Raw genomic sequence first — 20,632 nt, 5'->3', positions numbered from 1 at the left:
CTGAACCGAACAGGAGTGCTCGCACACTCCCTTAAAAGATCTTTGCTTGGAAAAACTAGAAAAAAAGCATCAGTAGAACTGTTGGTCCGTTTTTCGAGATGTGTAAACATTTCTAAAAACATGTTTTCCCTTTATCATTACGGGGTATTGTGTGTAGATTGGTGAGTTAAAAAAGCTATTTAATCCATTTTGAATTCAGGCTGTAACAACACAATGTGGAATAAGTCAAGGGGTATGAAAACTTTCTGAAGGCACTATCTTTAAGATCTTTTCGAATTTCGATCTCATGAGGGAGGGAGGATAGACCTACCAATTAATTCATGTTTTTACTGATAACAATTTTGTTTATGATGCATTTAGTCATTCAAACACGTAATTCTGTTACCAAATCAGTAATAGAATGTCAAAAAAAATGTAGAACAGAATAACTGCAATTGAATTGGCTACAATAGGAATTCATTGTAGTCAAAAACCACTGTTGGCTCCCCTGCTACTGTCCTCCCTTCTACTGGCATACTGTTATGTTCAGCTCATAACTGTTTTCTTCCTCTTTCTGTTGCATGGTGGTTAAAGCACGAGAGTGTGAAAGTCTGGACAAACCCCTCCTCTCTCTCCCCCAGTCTGTCTAGTTAATGTCACATCTCCCGGCTCTTACTGACACCTACCCATGAGCAGTGTTGGGGTAGTTACTAAAAATAAAGTAATAGATTACCCAATTACTTCTTTCAATTACAAATGACTTGACTTATTACTCCCTGGGGAAAGAAATTAGTTACACTCCTCGTTATATTACTTTTGCGTTACACATCCTCACTCAATGTTAACAATGTCAACGTTACGTAGGCCTATACACAAACACAAGTAGCCTAATAATGACAGATTTTACCGTGGATAAGGGCAGCATTTTCTCTACTACATACTCTGCTACAAGTTTGTTTAGCTCTTACAGCCGAGTTACAGCCACCCGTGCCACCAAATGACTAAAATCAAACGTTGGTTGTTTGGAAGAGGTAGGCCTAGACATCTTCAGAAGCAGTTCTCAGGTCTCGGGGTCTTTCATTACGGGTCTCCTGTTGGCATGTTGCCTTTGCCGGTGCTTCAAGAAATTGTGTTTCTAGCAGTGGAGAGGTTTCTTACCCGGGAACAGTTTTCATTTGACAGTTATTCTTGTCATTTTGTCTCACCAGATCAAAGTAATGGGAGTACAGCTACACTGAGAAAGTCAACTTTCTGCCATTTTTCATCTCCCTCAATAATGCAGTAAGTAGTAGTGCGTGCGTAAACAGGAACTTGGTGAGAGGATGAAAACAATTAGAATCTGGGGTAGGGGGGCTTTCTAAAATATTGCGCAAACAGAGAGGAAATAATAAATCACAAATATTTATTTGGATCAATAACTGTAATAGGAAGGAAATGATCAAATGTAAAAACCTATTTCTTTGATCAGTAACTGTAATTTTACTACTCAAATTGGAACAGTAACTCCTTTATAATACTTGTTACAGTAATAACGTACTTTTTGCAGCAAAGCATTACATTTGGAATGTGTTACCCCCAACACTGCGCATTATCCCCCCTTTTCCATTTACTGTAACCAGGGGTGTAATCATTAGTCCAAACAGGCCAAATTTGTTTAGTTCCGCTGTATCCGTTTAATCTAAGCAACATAATAAAAAAAATAACCATCAAAATCAGTCTGTTTAAGCTAGAGATATCAGGGCTGCGTCTCAATCCACTGCATCTGCTTACATCGGCCTTCTGCATCTGCAGTGGAAGGTGGCCGAGCTACAACTATGTTTGTTAGACCATGAGACATCCCGAAAGTCGGTCTTCATGAAAACCTCTGTAGCTTCCGGACTATGACCTCACGATGTAAAGGGGATATTCTCCCCCCCCCCCCCCCCCCCCATTTCTCCTTCAACCAAATAGCTGATGTTCTGAAAGAGTTGCAAAATCTGGACCCCTACAAATCAGCTGGGCTAGACAATCTGGACCCTCGCTTTCTAAAATGATCCGCCGCAATTGATGAAACCCCTATTACTAGCCTGTTCAACCTCTCTTTCGTATCATCTGAGATCCACAAAGATTGGAAAGCTGCTGCGGTCATCCCCCTCTTCAAAGGGGAAGACACTAGACCCAAACTGTTACAGACCAATATCTATTCTACCCTGCCTTTCTAAGGTCTTCGAAAGCCAAGTTAACAAACAAATCACCACCCATTTCGAATCCCACTGTACCTTCTCCACTATGCAATCTGGTTTCCGAGCTGGTCATGGGTGCACCTCAGCCACGCTCAAGGTCCTAAACGATATCATAACCGCCATCGATAAAAGACAGTGCTGTGCAGCTGTATTCATCGACTCTGTCAATCACCGCATTCTTATCGGCAGACTCAACAACCTTGATTTCTCAAATGACTGCCTTCTCTGGCCGACTCTCTTCTCTGCATACATCAATGATGTCGCTCTTGCTGCTGGTGATTCTCTGATCCACCTCTATGCAGATGTTACCATTCTGTATACTTCTGACCCTTCTTTGGACACTTAACTAACTTCCAGACGAGTTCAATGCCATGCAACTCTCCTTCCGTGGCCTCAAACTGCTCTTAAATGCAAGTAAAACTAAATGCATGCTCTTCAACCGATCGCTGCCCGCACCTGCCCGCCAATCCAGCATCACTACGCTAGATGGTTCTAACTTAGAATATGTGGACAACTACAAATACCTAGGTGTCTGGTTAGACTGTAAACTCTCCTTCCAGACTCACATTAAGCATCTCCAATTCAAAATTAAATTTAGAATCAGCTTCCTATTTCGCAACAAAGCATCCTTCACTCATGCTGCCAAACATACCCTCATAAAAGTGACTATCCTACCGATCCTCGACTTCGGCAATGTCATTTACAAAATAGCCTCCAACACTCTACTCAGAAAATTGGATGCAGTCTATCACAGTGCCATCCGTTTTGTCACCAAAGCCCCATATACTACCCACCACTGCAACCTGTATGCTCTCGTTGGCTGGCCCTTGCTTTCATATTGATTGCCAAACCCACAGGCTCCAGGTCATCTGTAAGTCTTTGTTAGGTAAAGCCCTGCCTTATCTCAGCTCACTGGTCACCATAACAGTACCCACCCGTAGCACGCGCTCCAGCAGGTATATCTCACTGGTCACCCCCAAAGTCAATTCCTGCTTTGGCCGCCTTTCCTTCCTGTTCTCTGCTGCCAATGACTGGAACGAATTGCAAAAATCACTGAAACTGGAAACACCTATCTCCCTCACTAGCTTTAAGCACCAGCTGTCAGAGCAGCTCACATATTACTGCACCTGTACATAGCCCATCTATAATTTAGCCCAAACAACTAACTCTTCCCCTTCTGCATTTATTTTGCTCCTTTGCACCCCATTATTTCTCTCTCTACTTTACACATTCTTCCACTGCAAATCAACCATTCCAGTGTTTTACTTGCTATATTGTATTTACTTCGCCACCATGGCATTTTTTGCCTTTACCTCCCTTCTCACCTCATTTGCTCACGTGTCGAACTGCTTTGCTTTATCTTGGCCAGGTCGCAATTGTAAATGAGAACTTGTTCTCAACTTGCCTACCTGGTTAAATAAAGGTGAAATAAAATAAAAATGATTCCTTAGGAATTATTTTTTGACTCTGCTTTGCCATTTATGAATGTGTTATTCAATGCGTTTCTATGGGCTATACTAGTAAAGGCCAAATTCAATATTTTTTAAAATTTTAAATATCTTTCTTTTGGAGGAATACCTACAGGGGTCCGTAAATTCAAAATGAAATAACCTAATGATACATGGTATGACCATCTTAAAACAATTCCATTTGTTAGCTTAGTAGACTTTGAAATACATGATTTTTGTTTGGCATACTTTTAAAGACCCAATGCAGCCCTTTTTAAATCAATATCAAATAGTTTCTGGGTAACAATTAAGTACCTTACTGTAATAGATGTCCTTTAAAATAGGCCAAAAAAAGCCCAAAAATATATTTCAAGGAATAATTTTGCTTGGATTGCCTGGGAGTGGTCCGAGTGCGGCAATAAACTGAAAACTAGCTGTTAATGGCAGATTGGAACTCTTTGTCTATTAACCAATTTACAACATGGTGACGTCGCCATGGAAAGCCGAAACTCCTGCCCATGCAAACCTGATTACAAGGTCCCATGTTGATTGTATTTTCAACCAGCAACTATCAGGAAATAAACACTTATCACATTTTCATCAACAGTTTATATGCTAATAAAGTCATACTGCAAAAATATTTTATAATAATGACAGCTGTGAAGGAAACAGGAAGTTCCGGAAACAATTGTATCAATGCCGACAGATAATTTCCTCATTCGACATCTTTTGTCGGTAAAATTAATTATGCGGGAATTGCCGATGGAAACGCCTTTATGCGCAAATATTGACGTAAACATATAGAAGTAAACTTGGAGACACGTGATGACATGGTGTGTGGTCCCTCCCACTACGACTCGGGAAACCATGCAGTTTATTAGGCTACAGATGAAATAAGTTACGATGAATTTCACAGGGAGATGAAAGTGCAAGGTGATTAGCTTTATTATGCTCCTTTCAAATAAATACCAAGGGTCTTATTCTGGTGACATGATGATCGATGCTTGACTGCCGTGTGACAAATAAAAACATTCTCGCTCTTATCCATAATAACCTCATCATGTAGACTAGCCTACCTGCACAGCATCTGCGAGCTGTTGGCTAGAGCCACAGATTAACCATTATATTGACCAGAAACTCAACTGGCGGCTCTAACAATGAAAATAGATGTCTTAAAAAAATAGAAGGCAGTCGGGAGGAGGCAAGATCAGGTCGGACCAGCTACGTGTGTGAACTAGGGCCTGGACGATACAAGTATTGCAAATGAAAACATGTAGGTTTTGTAAGATGAGAGGATGGCAAATGTTTTACGTGCCCCCAGCCGATTGTGTTTTTTTTGTTTGTTGATTTGCGTTGTTTGTAACTTGTTTTTTAACTTATTTTGTACATAATGTCTCTTATGACTAAAAATAACTTCTAGACATCAGGACTGCAATTACTCACCACGGACTAGCAGAATCCTTCGGACTCCGATGCGCCCGACGCAAAGGATACACTGCTTCCACGGGAACAGGCCCTGATCCCCGTGATCTGCATGAAGAGGAGGCGGAGAAAGAGGGGCCGAATGTCGGGGCCGAAGCCTTCTGAGAAGTAGTAGGCGATTGAATTAACCCCCACTTCCCTCCATTCTGCTAGCAAACGTGCAATCTTTGGACAATAAAATCGACGAGTATGCTGAAGATTAAACTACCAATGGGACATTAAAAACTAACATAGTATGCTTCACAGAGCCGTGGCTGAACGATGACAACATCAACATACGATGTACCAAATTTCTATCAGCATGTTAAATGTGCAACCAGAGGAAAAATAACTCTACACCACTTATACTCCACACACAGAGACGCCTACAAAGTTCTCCCTCGCCCTACATTTTGCAAATCTGACCATAATTCTATCCTCCTGATTCCTGCTTACAAGCAAAAATTAAAGCAGGATACACCAGTGACTAGATCAATTTTTTAAAAAGTGGTCAGAGGAAGCAGATGCTAAACTACAGGACATTAAACTTATCTTATAAAAAACAATCAATCAATCATAATCACTAGTTAACCACACATGGTTGATGATATTACTAGTTTATCTAGCGTGTCCTGCGTTGCATATAATCGATGCGGTGCGCATTCGCGAAAAAGGTACCTAACCATAAACATCAATGCCTTTCTTAAAATCAATACACAAGTATACAGTGGGGCAAAAAAGTATTTAGTTGCTGGTATTTTGGCCCATTCCTCCATGCAGATCTCCTCTAGAGCAGTGATGTTTTGGGGCTGTTGCTGGGCAACACGGACTTTCAACTCCCTCCAAAGATTTTCTATGGGGTTGAGGTCTGGAGACTGGCTAGGCCACTCCAGGACCTTGAAATGCTTCTTACGAAGCCACTCCTTCGTTGCCCGGGCGGTGTGTTTGGGATCATTGTCATGCTGAAAGACCCAGCCACGTTTCATCTTCAATGCCCTTGCTGATGGAAGGAGGTTTTCACTCAAAATCTCACGATACATGGCCCCATTCATTCTTTCCTTTACACGGATCAGTCGTCCTGGTCCCTTTGCAGAAAAACAGCCCCAAAGCATGATGTTTCCACCCCCATGCTTCACAGTAGGTATGGTATTCTTTGGAGGTTGTGGACAGCTGTCTTTTATACTGATAACAAGTTCAAACAGGTGCCATTAATACAGGTAATGAGTGGAGGACAGAGAAGCCTCTTAAAGAAGGTCTGTGAGAGCCAGAAATCTTGCTTGTTTGTAGGTGACCAAATACTTATTTTCCACCATAATTTGCAAACAAATTCATAAAAAATCCTACAATGTGATTTTCTGGATTTTTTTTCTCATTTTGTCTGTCATAGTTTAAGTGTACCTATGATGAACAGGCCTCTCTCATCTTTTTAAGTGGGAGAACTTGCACAATTGGTGGCTGACTAAATACTTTTTTGCCTCACTGTATATTTTAAACCTGCATATTTAGTTAATATTGCCTGCTAACATTAATTTATTTGTGTCACTTCTCTTGCAACAGAGTCAGGGTGTATGCAGCAGTTTGGGCCGCCTGGCTCGTTGCGAACTGTGTGAAGAATATTTCTTCCTAACAAAAACAGCCAACTTCGCCTAACGGGGGATGATTTAAATTGCTAAAAAGCAATCGTTACACGACTGTATCTAACCATAACCATCAATGCCTTTCTTAAAATCAATACACAGAAGTATATATTTTTAAACCTGCATATTTAGCTAAAAGAAATCCAGTTTAGCAAGCAATATTAACCAGGTGAAATTGTGTCACTTCTCTTGCGTTCATTGCACGCAGAGTCAGGGTATATGCAACAGTTTGGGTAGCCTGGGTCATCGAGAACTAATTTGCCAGAATTTTACGTAATTATGACATAACATTGAAGGTTGTGCAATGTAACAGGAATATTCAGACTGATGGATGTCTTGTTTTCGAGATGATAGTTTCCGGATTCGACAATATTAATGACATAAGGCTCATATTTCTGTTTGTTATTATGTTATAATTAAGTCTATGATTTGGTACAGTCTGACTTAGCGATGGTGGGCATCAGCAAGCTCGTAAGCATTCATTCAAACAGCACTTTCGTGCGTTTTGCCAGCAGCTCTGCTGTTAATGACTTCAAGCCTATCAACTCCAGAGATTAGGCTGGTGTAACCGATGTGAAATGGCTAGCTAGTTAGCGGGGTGCACGCTAATATCTTTTCAAACGTCACTCGCTCTGAGACTTGAAGTAGTTGTTCCACTTGCGCTGCATGGGTAACGCTGCTTCGAGGGTGGCTGTTGTCGATGTGTTCCTCGATCGAGCCCAGGTAGGAGCGAGGAGAGGGACGGAAGCTATACTGTTACACTGGCAATACTAAAGTGCCTATTAGAACATCCAATAGTCAAAGGTATATGAAATACAAATGGTAGAGAGAGAAATAGTCCTATAATTCCTTTAATAACTACAACCTAAAACTTCTTACCTGGGAATATTGAAGACTCATGTTAAAAGGAACCACCAGCTTTCATATGTTCTCATGTCCTGAGCAAGCAACTCAAACGTTAGCTTTCTTACATAGCACATATTGCACTTTTACTTTCTTCTCCAACACTTTGTTTTTGCATTATTTAAACCAAATTGAACATGTTTCATTATTTATTTGAGGCTAAATTGATTTTATTGATGTATTATATTAAGTTTAAATAAGTGTTCATGCAGTATTGTTGTAATTGTCATTATTACAAATAAAATAAAATAAACGTAAAATCGTCCGATTAATCGTTATCGGCTTTTTTTGGTCCTCCAATAATCGGTATCGGCGTTGAAAAATCATAATCCTCTAGTGACTGTACATACATACCCCAACTAGAAGCCATGGATTACACGCAGCATCCGCACTGAGCAAAAGGAGCAGGACTCTAACCCGCTGCTGCTTTCAAGGAGCAGGACTCTAACCCGGAAGCTTTTAAGAAATCCCGCTATGCCCTCCGACGAACCATCAAACACGCAAAGCGTCAATACAGGACTAAGATTGAATCGTGCTACACCGGCTCTGACGCTAGTTGGACGTGGCAGGGCTTGCACACCATTACAGACTACAAAGGGAAACACAACCGAGAGCTGCCCAGTGACACGAGCCTACCAGATGAGCTAAACTACTTCTATGCTCGCTTCGAGGCAAATAACACAAACATGCATTCCGGGAACACCAGCTGTTCCCGGAAGACTGTGTGATCATGCTCTCTGCAGCCGATGTTAGTAAGACCTTTAAACAGGTCAAAATTAACAAGGCCGCAGGGCCAGACGGATTACCAGGACGTGTACTGCGAGCATAAGCTGACCAACTGGCAAGTGTCTTGTGCCCAAGAACACTAAGGTAACCTGCCTAAATGACTACCGACCGGTAGCACTCACGTCTGCAGCCATAAAATGCGTTGAAAGGCTGGTCATGGCTCACATCAACACCATCATCCCAGAAACCCTAGACCAACTCCAATTTGCATACCACCCCAACAGAGCCACAGATGATGCAATCTCTATTGCACTTCACACTGCCTTTCCCACCTGTACAAAAATAACACCCATGTGAGAATACTATTCATTGACTACAGCTCAGCGTTCAACACCCTAGTGCCCTCAAAGCTCATCAATACTGCCTTGCCTGGTTCACCAACTACTTTGCAGACAGAGTTCAGTGTGTCAAATTGGAGGGCATGCTGTCCGGTCCTCTGGCAGTCTCTATGGGGGTGCCACAGGGTTCAATTCTCGGCCGACTCTTTTCTCTGTATATATCAATGATGTTGCTCTTGCTGCGGGCGATTCCCTGATCCACCTCTATGCAGACGACACCATTCTGTATACTTCCGGCCCGTCCTTGGATACTGTGCTATCTAACCTCCAAACGAGCTTCAATGCCATACAACACTCATTCCGTGGCCTCCAACTGCTCTTAAAACGCTAGTAAAACCAAATGCATGCTTTTCAACCGTTCGCTGCCTGCACCCGCACGCCCGACTAGCATCACCACCCTGGATGGTTCCGACCTAGAATATGTGGACATCTATAAGTACCTAGGTGTCTGGCTAGACTGTAAACTCTCCTTCCAGACTCATATCAAACATCTCCAATCAAATCTAGAGTCGGCTTTCTATTCCGCAACAAAGCCTCCTTCACTCACGCCGCCAAACTTACCCTAGTAAAACTGACTATCCTACCGATCCTCGACTTCGGCGATGTCATCTACAAAATAGCTTCCAACACTCTACTCAGTAAACTGGATGCAGTTTATCACAGTGATATCGGTTTTGTTACTAAAGCACCTTATACCACCCACCACTGCGACCTGTATGCTCTAGTCGGCTGGCCTTCGCTACATATTCGTCGCCAGACCCACTGGCTCCAGGTCATCTACAAGTCCATGCTAGGTAAAGCTCCGCCTTATCTCAGTTCACTGGTCACAATGGCAACACCTACCCGTAGCACGCACTCCAGCAGGTGTACAGTGCCTTGCAAAAGTATTCGGCCCCCTTGAACTTTGCGACCTTTTGCCACATTTCAGGCTTCAAACAAAGATATAAAACTGTATTTTTTTGTGAAGAATCAACAACAAGTGGGACACAATCATGAAGTGGAACGACATTTATTGGATATTTCAAACTTTTTTAACAAATCAAAAACTGAAAGATTGGGCGTGCAAAATTATTCAGCCCCCTTAAGTTAATACTTTGTAGCGCCACCTTTTGCTGCGATTACAGCTGTAAGTCGCTTCGGGTATGTCTCTATCAGTTTTGCACATCGAGAGACTGACATTTTTTCCCATTCCTCCTTGCAAAACAGCTCGAGCTCAGTGAGGTTGGATGGATGGAGAGCATTTGTGAACAGCAGTTTTCAGTTCTTTCCACAGATTCTCGATTGGATTCAGGTCTGGACTTTGACTTGGCCATTCTAACACCTGAATATGTTTATTTTTGAACCATTCCATTGAATATTTTGCTTTATGTTTTGGATCATTGTCTTGTTGGAAGACAAAACTCCGTCCCAGTCTCAGGTCTTTTGCAGACTCCATCAGGTTTTCTTCCAGAATGGTCCTGTATTTGGCTCCATCCATCTTCCCATCAATTTTAACCATCTTCCCTGTCCCTGCTGAAGAAAAGCAGGCCCAAACCATGATGCTGCCACCACCATGTTTGACAGTGGGGATGGTGTGTTCAGCTGTGTTGCTTTTACGCCAAACATAACATTTTGCATTGTTGCCAAAAAGTTCAATTTTGGTTTCATCTGACCAGAGCACCTTCTTCCACATGTTTGGTGTGTCTCCCAGGTGGCTTGTGGCAAACTTTAAACGACACTTTTTATGGATATCTTTAAGAAATGGCTTTCTTCTTGCCACTCTTCCATAAATGCCAGATTTGTGCAATATACGACTGATTGTTGTCCTATGGACAGAGTCTCCCACCTCAGCTGTAGATCTCTGCAGTTCATCCCGAGTGATCATGGGCCTCTTGGCTGCATCTCTGATCAGTCTTCTCCTTGTATGAGCTGAAAGTTTAGAGGGACGGCCAGGTCTTGGTAGATTTGCAGTGGTCTGATACTCCTTCCATTTCAATATTATCGCTTGCACAGTGCTCCTTGGGATGTTTAAAGCTTGGGAAATCTTTTTGTATCCAAATCCGGCTTTAAACTTCTTCACAACAGTATCTCGGACCTGCCTGGTGTGTTCCTTGTTCTTCATGATGCTCTCTGCGCTTTTAACGGACCTCTGAGACTATCACAGTGCAGGTGCATTTATACGGGGACTTGATTACACACAGGTGGATTGTATTTATCATCATTAGTCATTTAGGTCAACATTGGATCATTCAGAGATCCTCACTGAACTTCTGGAGAGAGTTTGCTGCACTGAAAGTAAAGGGGCTGAATAATTTTGCACGCCCAATTTTTCAATTTTGATTTGTTAAAAAAGTTTGAAATATCCAATAAATGTCATTCCACTTCTTGATTGTGTCCCACTTGTTGTTGATTCTTCTAAAAAAAATACAGTTTTATATCTTTATGTTTGAAGCCTGAAATGTGGCAAAAGGTCGCAAAGTTCAAGGGGGCCGAATACTTTCGCAAGGCACTGTATCTCACTGATCATTCCTAAAGCCAACACCTTATTTGGCCGCCTTTTGTTCCAGTTCTCTGCTGCCTGTGACTGGAACGAATTGCAAAAATCGCTGAAGTTGGAGACATTTATCTCCCTCACCAACTTCAAACATCTGCTATCTGAGCAGCTAACCGATCGCTGTAGCTGTACATAGTCTATCGGTAAATAGCCCACCCAATTTTACCTACCTCATCCCCATACTGTTTTTATTTATTTACTTTTCTGCTCTTTTGCACACCAATATACAATATACATGACCATCTGATCGTTTATCACTCCAGTGTTAATCTGCAAAATTGTAATTATTCGCCTACCTCCTCATGCCTTTTGCACACAATGTATATAGACTCTTTTTTTCTACTGTGTTATTGACTTGTTAATTGTTTACTCCATGTGTAACTCTGTGTTTTCTGTTCACACTGCTATGCTTTATCTTGGCCAGGTCGCAGTTGCAAATGAGAACTTGTTCTTAACTAGCCTACCTGGTTAAATAAAGGTGAAATAAAATAAAATTAAAATAAGCTAAGGACCCTGGGACTAAACACCTCCCTCTGCAACTGAATCCTAGACTTCCTGACGGGCCGCCCCCAGGTTGTAAGGGTAGGTAACAACACATCCGCCACGCTGATCCTCAACACAGGGGCCCCTCAGGGTTGCATGCTCAGTCCCCTCCTGTACTCCCTGTTCACTCATGACTGCATGGCCAGGCACGACTCCAACACCATCATTAAATTTGCAGATGACACAACAGTGGTAGGCCTGATCACCGACAACGACGAGACAGCCTATAGGAGGGAGGTCAGAGACCTGGCCGTGTGGTGCCAGGACAACAACCTCTCCCTCAACGTGATCAAGACAAAGGAGATGATTGTGGACTACAGGAAAAGGAGGACAAAACACACCCACATTCTCATTGACAGGGCTGCAGTAGAGCAGGTTGAGAGCTTCAAGCTCCTTGGTGTCCACATCACCAACAAACTAACATGGTCTAAGCACACCAAGACAGTCGTGGAGAGGGCACGGCAAACCTATTCCCCCTCAGGAGACTGGGAAGATTTGGCATGGTTCCTCAGATCCTCAAAAGGTTCTACAGCTGCATCATCGAGAGCATCCTGACTGGTTGCATCACTGACTGGTATGGCAACGGCTCGGCCTCCGACCGCAAGGCACTACAGAGGGTAGTGCGAACCCACGAGTACATCACTGGGGCCAAGCTTCCTGCCATCCAGAACCTCTATACCAGGCGGTGTCAGATGAAGGACCTAAAAATGTTCAAAGACTCCAGCCACCCTAGTCATAGACTGTTCTCTCTGCTACCACACGGCAAGCGATACCAGAGCACCAAGTCTAGGTCCAAGAGGCTTCAAACAGCTTCCACCACCAAGCCATAAGAGTCCTGAACATCTAGTCTCACCCCCTCGTTACACCACTGCTACTCTCTGTTGTCATCTATGCATAGTCACTTTAATAACTCTACTTTATTGTTGGTTAAGGGCTTGTAAGTAAGCATTTCAATGTTGTATTAGGCACGTGACTAATACAATTTGAGGTTATATAAAGTTTTCCTTTAAAAAAAACACCTGGGCCTCCCGGGTGGCGCAGTGGTCTAAGTGTCACAGTGCTATGTGCTCCCGGCATCGCTAGTGCGCGAAGAGACAAAGATATCCCTGCCGGCCAAACCCTCCCTAAACTGGACGACGCGGGGCCAATTGTGCCCACAGCTAGCACTGTGCCACCAGTGATTCTGGGTTCAAGCCCAGGCTCTGTAGAAGCTTGCCGCGACCGGGAGACCCATGGTGTGGCGCACAATTGGCCCCGCGTCGTCCAGTTTAGGGAGGGTTTGGCCGGCGTGGATATCTTTGTCTCTTCGCGCACTAGCGATGCCGGGAGCAGTGTAGCAGGTGAGGCTTGGTTGGGTTGTGTTTCGGAGGACGCATGGCTCTCGACCTTCCACATCGCCTTCGCTTCTCCCGAGTCCGTATAGGAGTTGCAGCAAGACTGTAACTACTACCAATTGGATACAACGAAAAAAGGGGGTTAAAAAATATATATATATAGTAGGGAAAATAAATAAATGTGACTCTGGATGACATTGTTTGCAACACTAGGGCTGAATTCCTAAATACATTAAATCCGCTTTGTGTTTTGTTGCCTACTAACGAGAATCGCGGTTTCCGTGTGAACAGCAGGCACAACGATTGCCACAAAGCCCAAATTGGCTATAACATAAAATGTATAAAAGCTAAAAAGTGATTTTGGGGGTTAATTTACAATGAGGCATTAGGTTAGCACAGCGACACAGGTTTAAAAATAAAAAAATATATAAGTGACGTAAAATATGGGGGGTTTACGACTTTGTGGCTGTGGTAACTAGTGACGACTCCGATATGAAGTGTTTTTCTCAAAGTTACCGGGATGTCACGTGTCCTACTTATATCAGTACAGTCATAACAACGTAATCATTATGCAACTTATTTTTGATCAAATACGCCTGTATATATATTTTTTGTTCTCCAAACGCTACACACATTGTCCTCCAACCAAAAACTCCTTGCTTGGTGAGCAATTTTTTTTTTTTTAAACGCCACCTGCTGGAGAAGACAGATTTTGGGCCCAGTTAGAGAGAGCAATAGTAATGGAGTCTTTGTATGCACTACCCCGCCATGGTTCGTTGGACAAAGCCTATAGGAGAAAATGAATAACGTTTTTGGCCGAAAATAAGGTCTGTGATAAGGAGATATTTTTGTTATACAAGACCAGTGTAGGCACATTTGCTATTTAACGCAACAGCTTGACAAAACTATTCGTAGAGTTGAAAATGCGATGGTATCACATTGAACGTAAGTTTTGTATTCAGTACATGAAAACGTATGCGAAAAAGTACATTGTGTGCATTGTCATCATACTGATTTTAATCGCAACAAGTCAGTTTGGAAAATTAACATGTTTTCTTTATGCTGATTTTAGAATATTCACATGAAAATCTGTTACCCATTGGATGGAAACCTAGCTACTGATAAAACAATTTCCACGTTTACAGTGTTCGTTACATCAGCTGTTGTACAATATGATACAAATACAACAAAAAGTCACAAGGAACACACAATTTTGACTGCACTGGGCCTTTAAAGGGGAAAAAAATCGGAGTATCGGCGTCACTCTGTTACGGTGGAATTGCCCTACTATATCCTCCATGACAACGTTCCATGGAAGATTAACATTTACCATTCAATTATTCATTCATTCATTCATCTGCAAAGTTATCTTCACGGAACCACCTAAGTAAGAAAGTATTCTGTCCATAACTTTTCACTTTTGATTCAAGTGTAAACACTTAATTTTTCCAGTGGCTTAACAAAAGTTGAAGTTAGGCAGTGGTAAAGTACAAATAAAACAAAAACACTACTGCAAGGAAATTTTGGCCTATACATTATTGCATACAAAGTAAAGGATATTATGAAAACGCTTACAATAATTTTGCATCATTATTATAGTCAAGGTCTGCTGAACTTGGTCTAGCATTGTGCTATGGCTAAAACTTGCGCTACTCTCGTAAAAAAAAAACACATTGTTTAATGCGATGGTAAAGTTGTTTGTTTACTTCGAAAAGGAAAGTAGCAACCATACCTTCTTATGCAAAATGTCAAATATCCAATTGTGTAGGGCGTAGTACAATTTATTTGCATGTCCATATCAACATTCATCCACGTTTTCCAGAAGTTGTAGAAGTATTGCTTCTTACGTACTCTGAAGAGGGACGTCGCAACGGGAATGGGCCATGGTATAAATCCCCGAAAGTAGGGGCGAAACTTTGAGTGAGTTTACTGTCTTTTGCATAAGTTAAACTATCTCCCCTACAACGGATATGCTTTAATAAAATTGTATTTTAATATAATTTAATAGTTTTAAAATACCAAATTAATATACAAGAAGAAGTTAAAAAAAAAACTTAAAGCACCCCCAAATCTCCAAACTATTGGGATATCCCATTCCTTTGGATTTTTTTCTTAAGAACTTCGACTCTCAATCGCATCAAAGTGCAATTTACCGACAGTGATCAGATCCTCAGTGTAATTAATGCCAGCAGTTGGTTTCACATATATTCAAAATATATAGAATAGAGTGGCGACTATGTGGTAAAGTTATACCCACAAATGTACGGTGATGAACTGAGTGTGGACTGCTTAAAGCCCCAGTGAGTGAGTGAGTGAGTGAGTGTGTGCATTAAACCAGAATGCCTACTGTAGCCTACAAACGCTAGGTGTCAGGAGTGCATTACTTATTACTTTTTGCAGTTTGGTAAAGCTCATTGATTACTTTATATCAACATGTAATGTGCTTCCAAATATCCAATATCCACCCAATTCATTCAGTTTACCGATCACTGTACCTGTACACAGCCAATCTGTAAATAGCACACTCGACTACACAGCCAATCTGTAAATAGCACACCCGACTACCTCATCCCCATTTTGTTGTTTATCCTCTTGCTCTTTTGCACCCCAGTATCTCTACGTGCACATCATCATCTGCACATCTATCACTCCAGTGTTAATGCTAAATTGTAATTATTTAGCCTCTATGGCTTTTAATTGCCTTACCTCCCTACTCTTCTACATTTGCACACACTGTACATAGATTTGTCCATTGTGTTATTGACTGTACGTTTGTTTCTGTGTAACTCTGTGTTGTTGTTTTTGTCGCACTGCTTTGCTTTATCTTGGCCAGGTCGTAGTTGTAATTGAGAACTTGTTCTCAACTGGCCTACCTGGTTAAATAAAGGTGAAATAAAATAAATACACATTACAGTGAAGGAAATGCTACAAAACCACAGGCTGCCACTGCCATGTGATCACTGTTTTGAGGTGCTGGCTGTTTTCTCACCATCTGCACTCTCCCTAAGCTAGATCAAGTTTATTTTCTCTTCTTTTGGTTTACTCTGCCCACAGAATTTAAGTAAACACATCCTCTGCACTACTGCCATTGAGTCGTAGGCTAAAACGTCTATCTGGGTATCATCTATCAAACATCAGATGTTCAGTTTGCAATGGTCTTGTTGAAGGACCACCTAGGCCTGATGATTACGCATCAAACGTCAACCTCCAGTAAGGTTAACTCAAACAGGTTTCACAACCATTCTCATAGTGAGCAACTGAGTGTACACCAGGCGCCAACAGGGTACAGATAAGGCCATGAGAAAACGACACAATGTTTGTTCTCATCACTGCTCGTGTAGAGAGCACAAACGGAAACTGACTGATGCCTCCCACCCTTCACCTACAGCGGTGCCTGGCAGTGAGTTTAAAGGGTCAAGGATGTTGCGTCTTATTTCAGTGCCGTGATTGACAGAGAATATAATGTCCCAACGGTGAGGCCCTCAGCATGTCCGTGGTGAGGCCCTCAATTTCTCCCCTGCAGATAAAACAACTGTCACTATAATGTGAGATGAGTTTTCTAAAATAAACAATTGATATGGAAGCCTCATCCTTATCTTCATCGAAAGATAAGGAATCTGCTAGGCAAAATCATTAGTGATGAGATTCATTTTGAGATCTTGTTATTTTCGCAATGTAAAGCGTTTCGATTTACCGTGAGTGTTCCAATTAATGTAATTGAAATAACTTAGTTTTCAGTGTCTTGATACTTTGTAATACCTTAGGTTTCAGTGACTTGAAAAATGACATGACTTCAAGCATTAAACTGTGAAGTTCATTGTCCACTTCAACAGGCTTCCATCTTTCTGAATAAGAGGAACAGAAGGTCAGGTCAGGGTTTTCCACACTAAAAGTTCTGAAAGGGAACTAGTTGGCTGAAGTACAGTTGTGCTGTAGGTTCCCACAGACTGGTATCTAACCCAAGTTTCTCAAGCCCTTTTGTAACTGGGTGATTCATAGTGCAAAAGAAACTGAAAAGCATGTGGGCATGAATGAACATTTGAACTTTCAAGTCATGTAATCAGCCAACAAATTTCCGAAAAAGCACTTGTCTTAATAAAGTTTTATTTTGTATCATTCACGGTAGAATCTGTTTTGTCAATTGCAGTGAATGTTATCTGGTTGCAGATAACATTTTGCTACTGTTTTGAATGAAAGTCCAATCATTTTGAGGAAGCAGATAAAAACATTGTTGAGCTTCTGGATCAATTTTGATTGGTAAGTCTGTTTTTATTAAGTTACAGTGACATGAGAAATAAACTGAGAAGTGTTTCTCCTTCTCAATATGTCAGTTAGTAATGTGAACATTTAATGCCTATAAAAGCTATGAATTGTGAAGCTATGTTAAAAATAACAATTTCAATACTATAACTATTGGAACTGGTTATGAGGAAATGTTATACATTACTTACTTATTATGCTTTATTTCAATATGCTTAATATATACCTAAAATCTTTTAACTTTATTTTCATCCTTGTGTTCCTTTAATGTAAAACGTACACACTGCAAAAATACTTAGTAAACTATGACATTGTTTGGAAAAAAGTATCTGAAATAATTGCCAATTATATGAACACTTCATTTATTACAAAAAACTGTTTATTATACATGTTTTATAATACATTAAATGTAATCTTACTAATGCCATGAACATAGACAACCATTTTGAATATTGTTGTAATGAATTTCACGCAGCAAAAAGGAACCATTAACAAATTAACGTTACTGTTAACAAATTGCAATTTAATATTACTATGAATTTAAGAATGTCAACAATCGTAATAACCAGGCTACTCATGAATTATTCATATACAAAATATTTAGACATAAAAAGACCATCCTATTTAATTTGGTCGTAAAAAAAAAAACGAAAGCTAAATTAATCAACCTCACTTGCACACTGTTTTGACCAGTTTTTTATCTGTACTGTTTCGTCTTTCAAATATTTTCTTTGGTGCGAATAAATAAAACCTAAATTCAAATATCAATGATAATCAAATATGCAATTATGATATGTAAAATATAACTTATTTTGAGAAGCTATAATATACACAAAATATATTTCAGAGAATGCTTTCACTGAGCTTGAATTACATAACACCTAAAATCATAACACAAAATGATTCACCTCAACCTTTAGCGTTTCGGACCGCAAAGAGGCTGTAAAAGGTGCAGAACCCTGCTATCAGACATTCTGGTCAAGTGGCTGGAGACGAGTTCTGGAGGCTGTTGTGCCGCAGCTCTCTGAGGTACCGTTGTAGAAGTCAGTGGACGAGGCATAGCCTTGGTGTAGCCCAAGCTTTCCCACGCAGCTCAGGAACTGGTTCTCCGCCTGCCCTCTGAAGTGGTGGTCCAGGAACAGGTAGATGGCTGGGTTTATGCAGCTGTTGAGGAAGGCCAAGCAGCAGGAGAGGGTGAGGCCCTGACTCAAGACAGACTGTGTCTCAATGCTCAGATCGGCCCTAGACAGCCTGAAACCAATGAGGATGGTCTTGAAGATGTTGAAGGGAAGCCAAGACACCACAAAGGCCACGATTATGGTGAAGACCATCTTGAGAGAGTGGCGGCGTCGGGCTTCTGCGCGAGGGTTGCCAGCAGAAACACAGTGTTGGCGCAGGTGGGCCAGGATAGAACCGTAGCAGAGGATGATGATGAGCACCGGCAGGGCGAAGGTCAGGAAGACCATGGTCAGGCTCAGACCCAGGAAGAAGGATGACTCTTCATCCTCCAGACAGAAGAGTTTGCCGTTGGGAGTATACATGCTACGGTACACCAGGGAGGGGGTACCTAGAGCCAGGGACAGCAGCCAGACCACGGCGCAGTTGAGACGCACACACTGGCTGCTGCGGAGAAAGCGGGAGTCCATGAGTCCCACCACGGCCAGGTAGCGGTCCACGCTCATGCAGGTCAGGAAGAAGATGTTGGAGAAGCGGTTGACGGCAACAATGTAGCTGCTCAGCTTGCAGAGAAGGTTGCCGAAAGGCCAGTGTCCCTCCTGACTGGACGAGACGGCCCACAGAGGGAGGGTGAGGACAAACACCAGGTCCGCAAGTGCCAGGTTAACCACAAACGTATCCACCAGACGGCCACCTCTCTTCCCCCGGCTGCCCATGACTGTGATCACAAAGAGGTTGCCCAGGAAGCCTGTGAAAAACATGAGGAAATACAGCAGTGGCAGGTAGATGTGAGAATAGGGAAGACTGGAGCTGGAGCGCTCCCCAAGGTAGGTTAGATCGTAGCTGACATTGTACAGCATGTCATCGCTGTAGAAGTACCTGTTGGTGTCATACGTCTCCATTTTGTGATCAAAGTTAAGTCTCTCAGCTGCTTGCGCTTTGTGTGTCTGGCTGGCAAGCTCAATACTTCTAGACAAACTATCTTGCGTCACGTTCTTAAAAACCACAGACAAACTGCCAGGTCCTATTTTCTTCTGTCATCTCTAGCACCATTGGCATGTTTTCTACTTCTCTATCTGGCATATTCTGACAGAAATTACTACAACTATTTCTAATGAGGATTTTTATAATATAGTATATTTGCATATCAGTTCAAATAGAAACACTTTAGACATGCAGGCAAAAAGTACAGCAAGAAGAAACATAAAAACATATCAAAAGAAAAAGTACATATACAATCTGGGTAATGCACTTGAACAAAATATTCAAAAACAGCTTAAGACTGACTTCTAGTAGCAGATGAAACAATAAAAACATTTGAAAGGGGCAGGATGTGGTTATGGTATTCACGGGGCTGATGTAGGTAGGCCTGCTGGAATTATGATCTTGTACATATTACAAAACAAATCCACTGAGTGAATTAGTCATTTCAATCATTAAATTGAACCTAGACATGACATTGAACATCAACTATAGACTATTCATACAGTCTCTCGTGTGTCACGTGTGAAAACAGCAAACACTAAACTGTTGTACTTGCATTATGAGAAAATACTTGCTTTAGAATATCAAAATGGTACTTGCCAGACCCAATGACCGTGCACATGAATAAATCAGACTTCTCATCAGATGAGTCATATTATACTTGACGATAAAACTTACTGTAATGTGAACTTGATGGGAACTTAATCTGCTCATAGGCTGTGAAAACCATAACTGGAATGATGGCTTGATTTAACAACCACGTTTCCTTTTGACTGACAATAGTCTTTGAACAATTATGAACAATTGTCTCTTTGTCAGAAATGCAAATCATCATTGAACAGTTATAGAACATAGTGAAACTAATTTTATAATACTATTTTAAAGGAAAGGGGGGGGGGGGGGGATGACAAAATGTTAAGCCTGACCTGAGCTAGTTGAATGTTGGTTATGTAAGGGAAGGTTAGTGTTCCAATAAAAATACGAGGGGATAAAGTATCTTCCATTTGACAAAAAGATTTTCCTCCACT

General features: G+C 41.5%; 2 protein-coding genes across 3 annotated transcripts in view; both read right to left on the bottom strand.

The window, feature by feature from the left end:
- Positions 1-15,062, bottom strand: part of inavab (innate immunity activator b) — a 48,371-nt gene extending 33,309 nt beyond the window's left edge. For both annotated transcript variants that reach the window (XM_021568999.3, XM_036950254.2), the window contains exon 1: positions 14,917-15,062. The gene's annotated coding sequence lies outside the window, so the exon portion shown is untranslated. The remainder of the gene's footprint in view (positions 1-14,916) is intronic.
- Positions 15,063-17,805: 2,743 nt separating this feature from the next.
- Positions 17,806-19,844, bottom strand: LOC110493225 (C-X-C chemokine receptor GPR25-like). Its single transcript, XM_021567497.3, has one exon. The coding sequence runs from the start codon at positions 19,520-19,522 to the stop codon at positions 18,410-18,412; it is 1,113 nt and encodes a 370-aa protein (XP_021423172.1). The 5' UTR covers positions 19,523-19,844; the 3' UTR covers positions 17,806-18,409.
- Between the last annotated feature and the right edge of the window lie 788 nt (positions 19,845-20,632).

This window comes from Oncorhynchus mykiss, chromosome 17 (assembly GCF_057628025.1).
Source record: "Oncorhynchus mykiss isolate SJ-2025 chromosome 17, ASM5762802v1, whole genome shotgun sequence".
Lineage (NCBI taxonomy): Eukaryota > Metazoa > Chordata > Actinopteri > Salmoniformes > Salmonidae > Oncorhynchus > Oncorhynchus mykiss.
The sequence above is the reverse complement of the archived record's forward strand: the minus strand, read 5'-3'. Positions and strand labels throughout refer to the sequence as shown.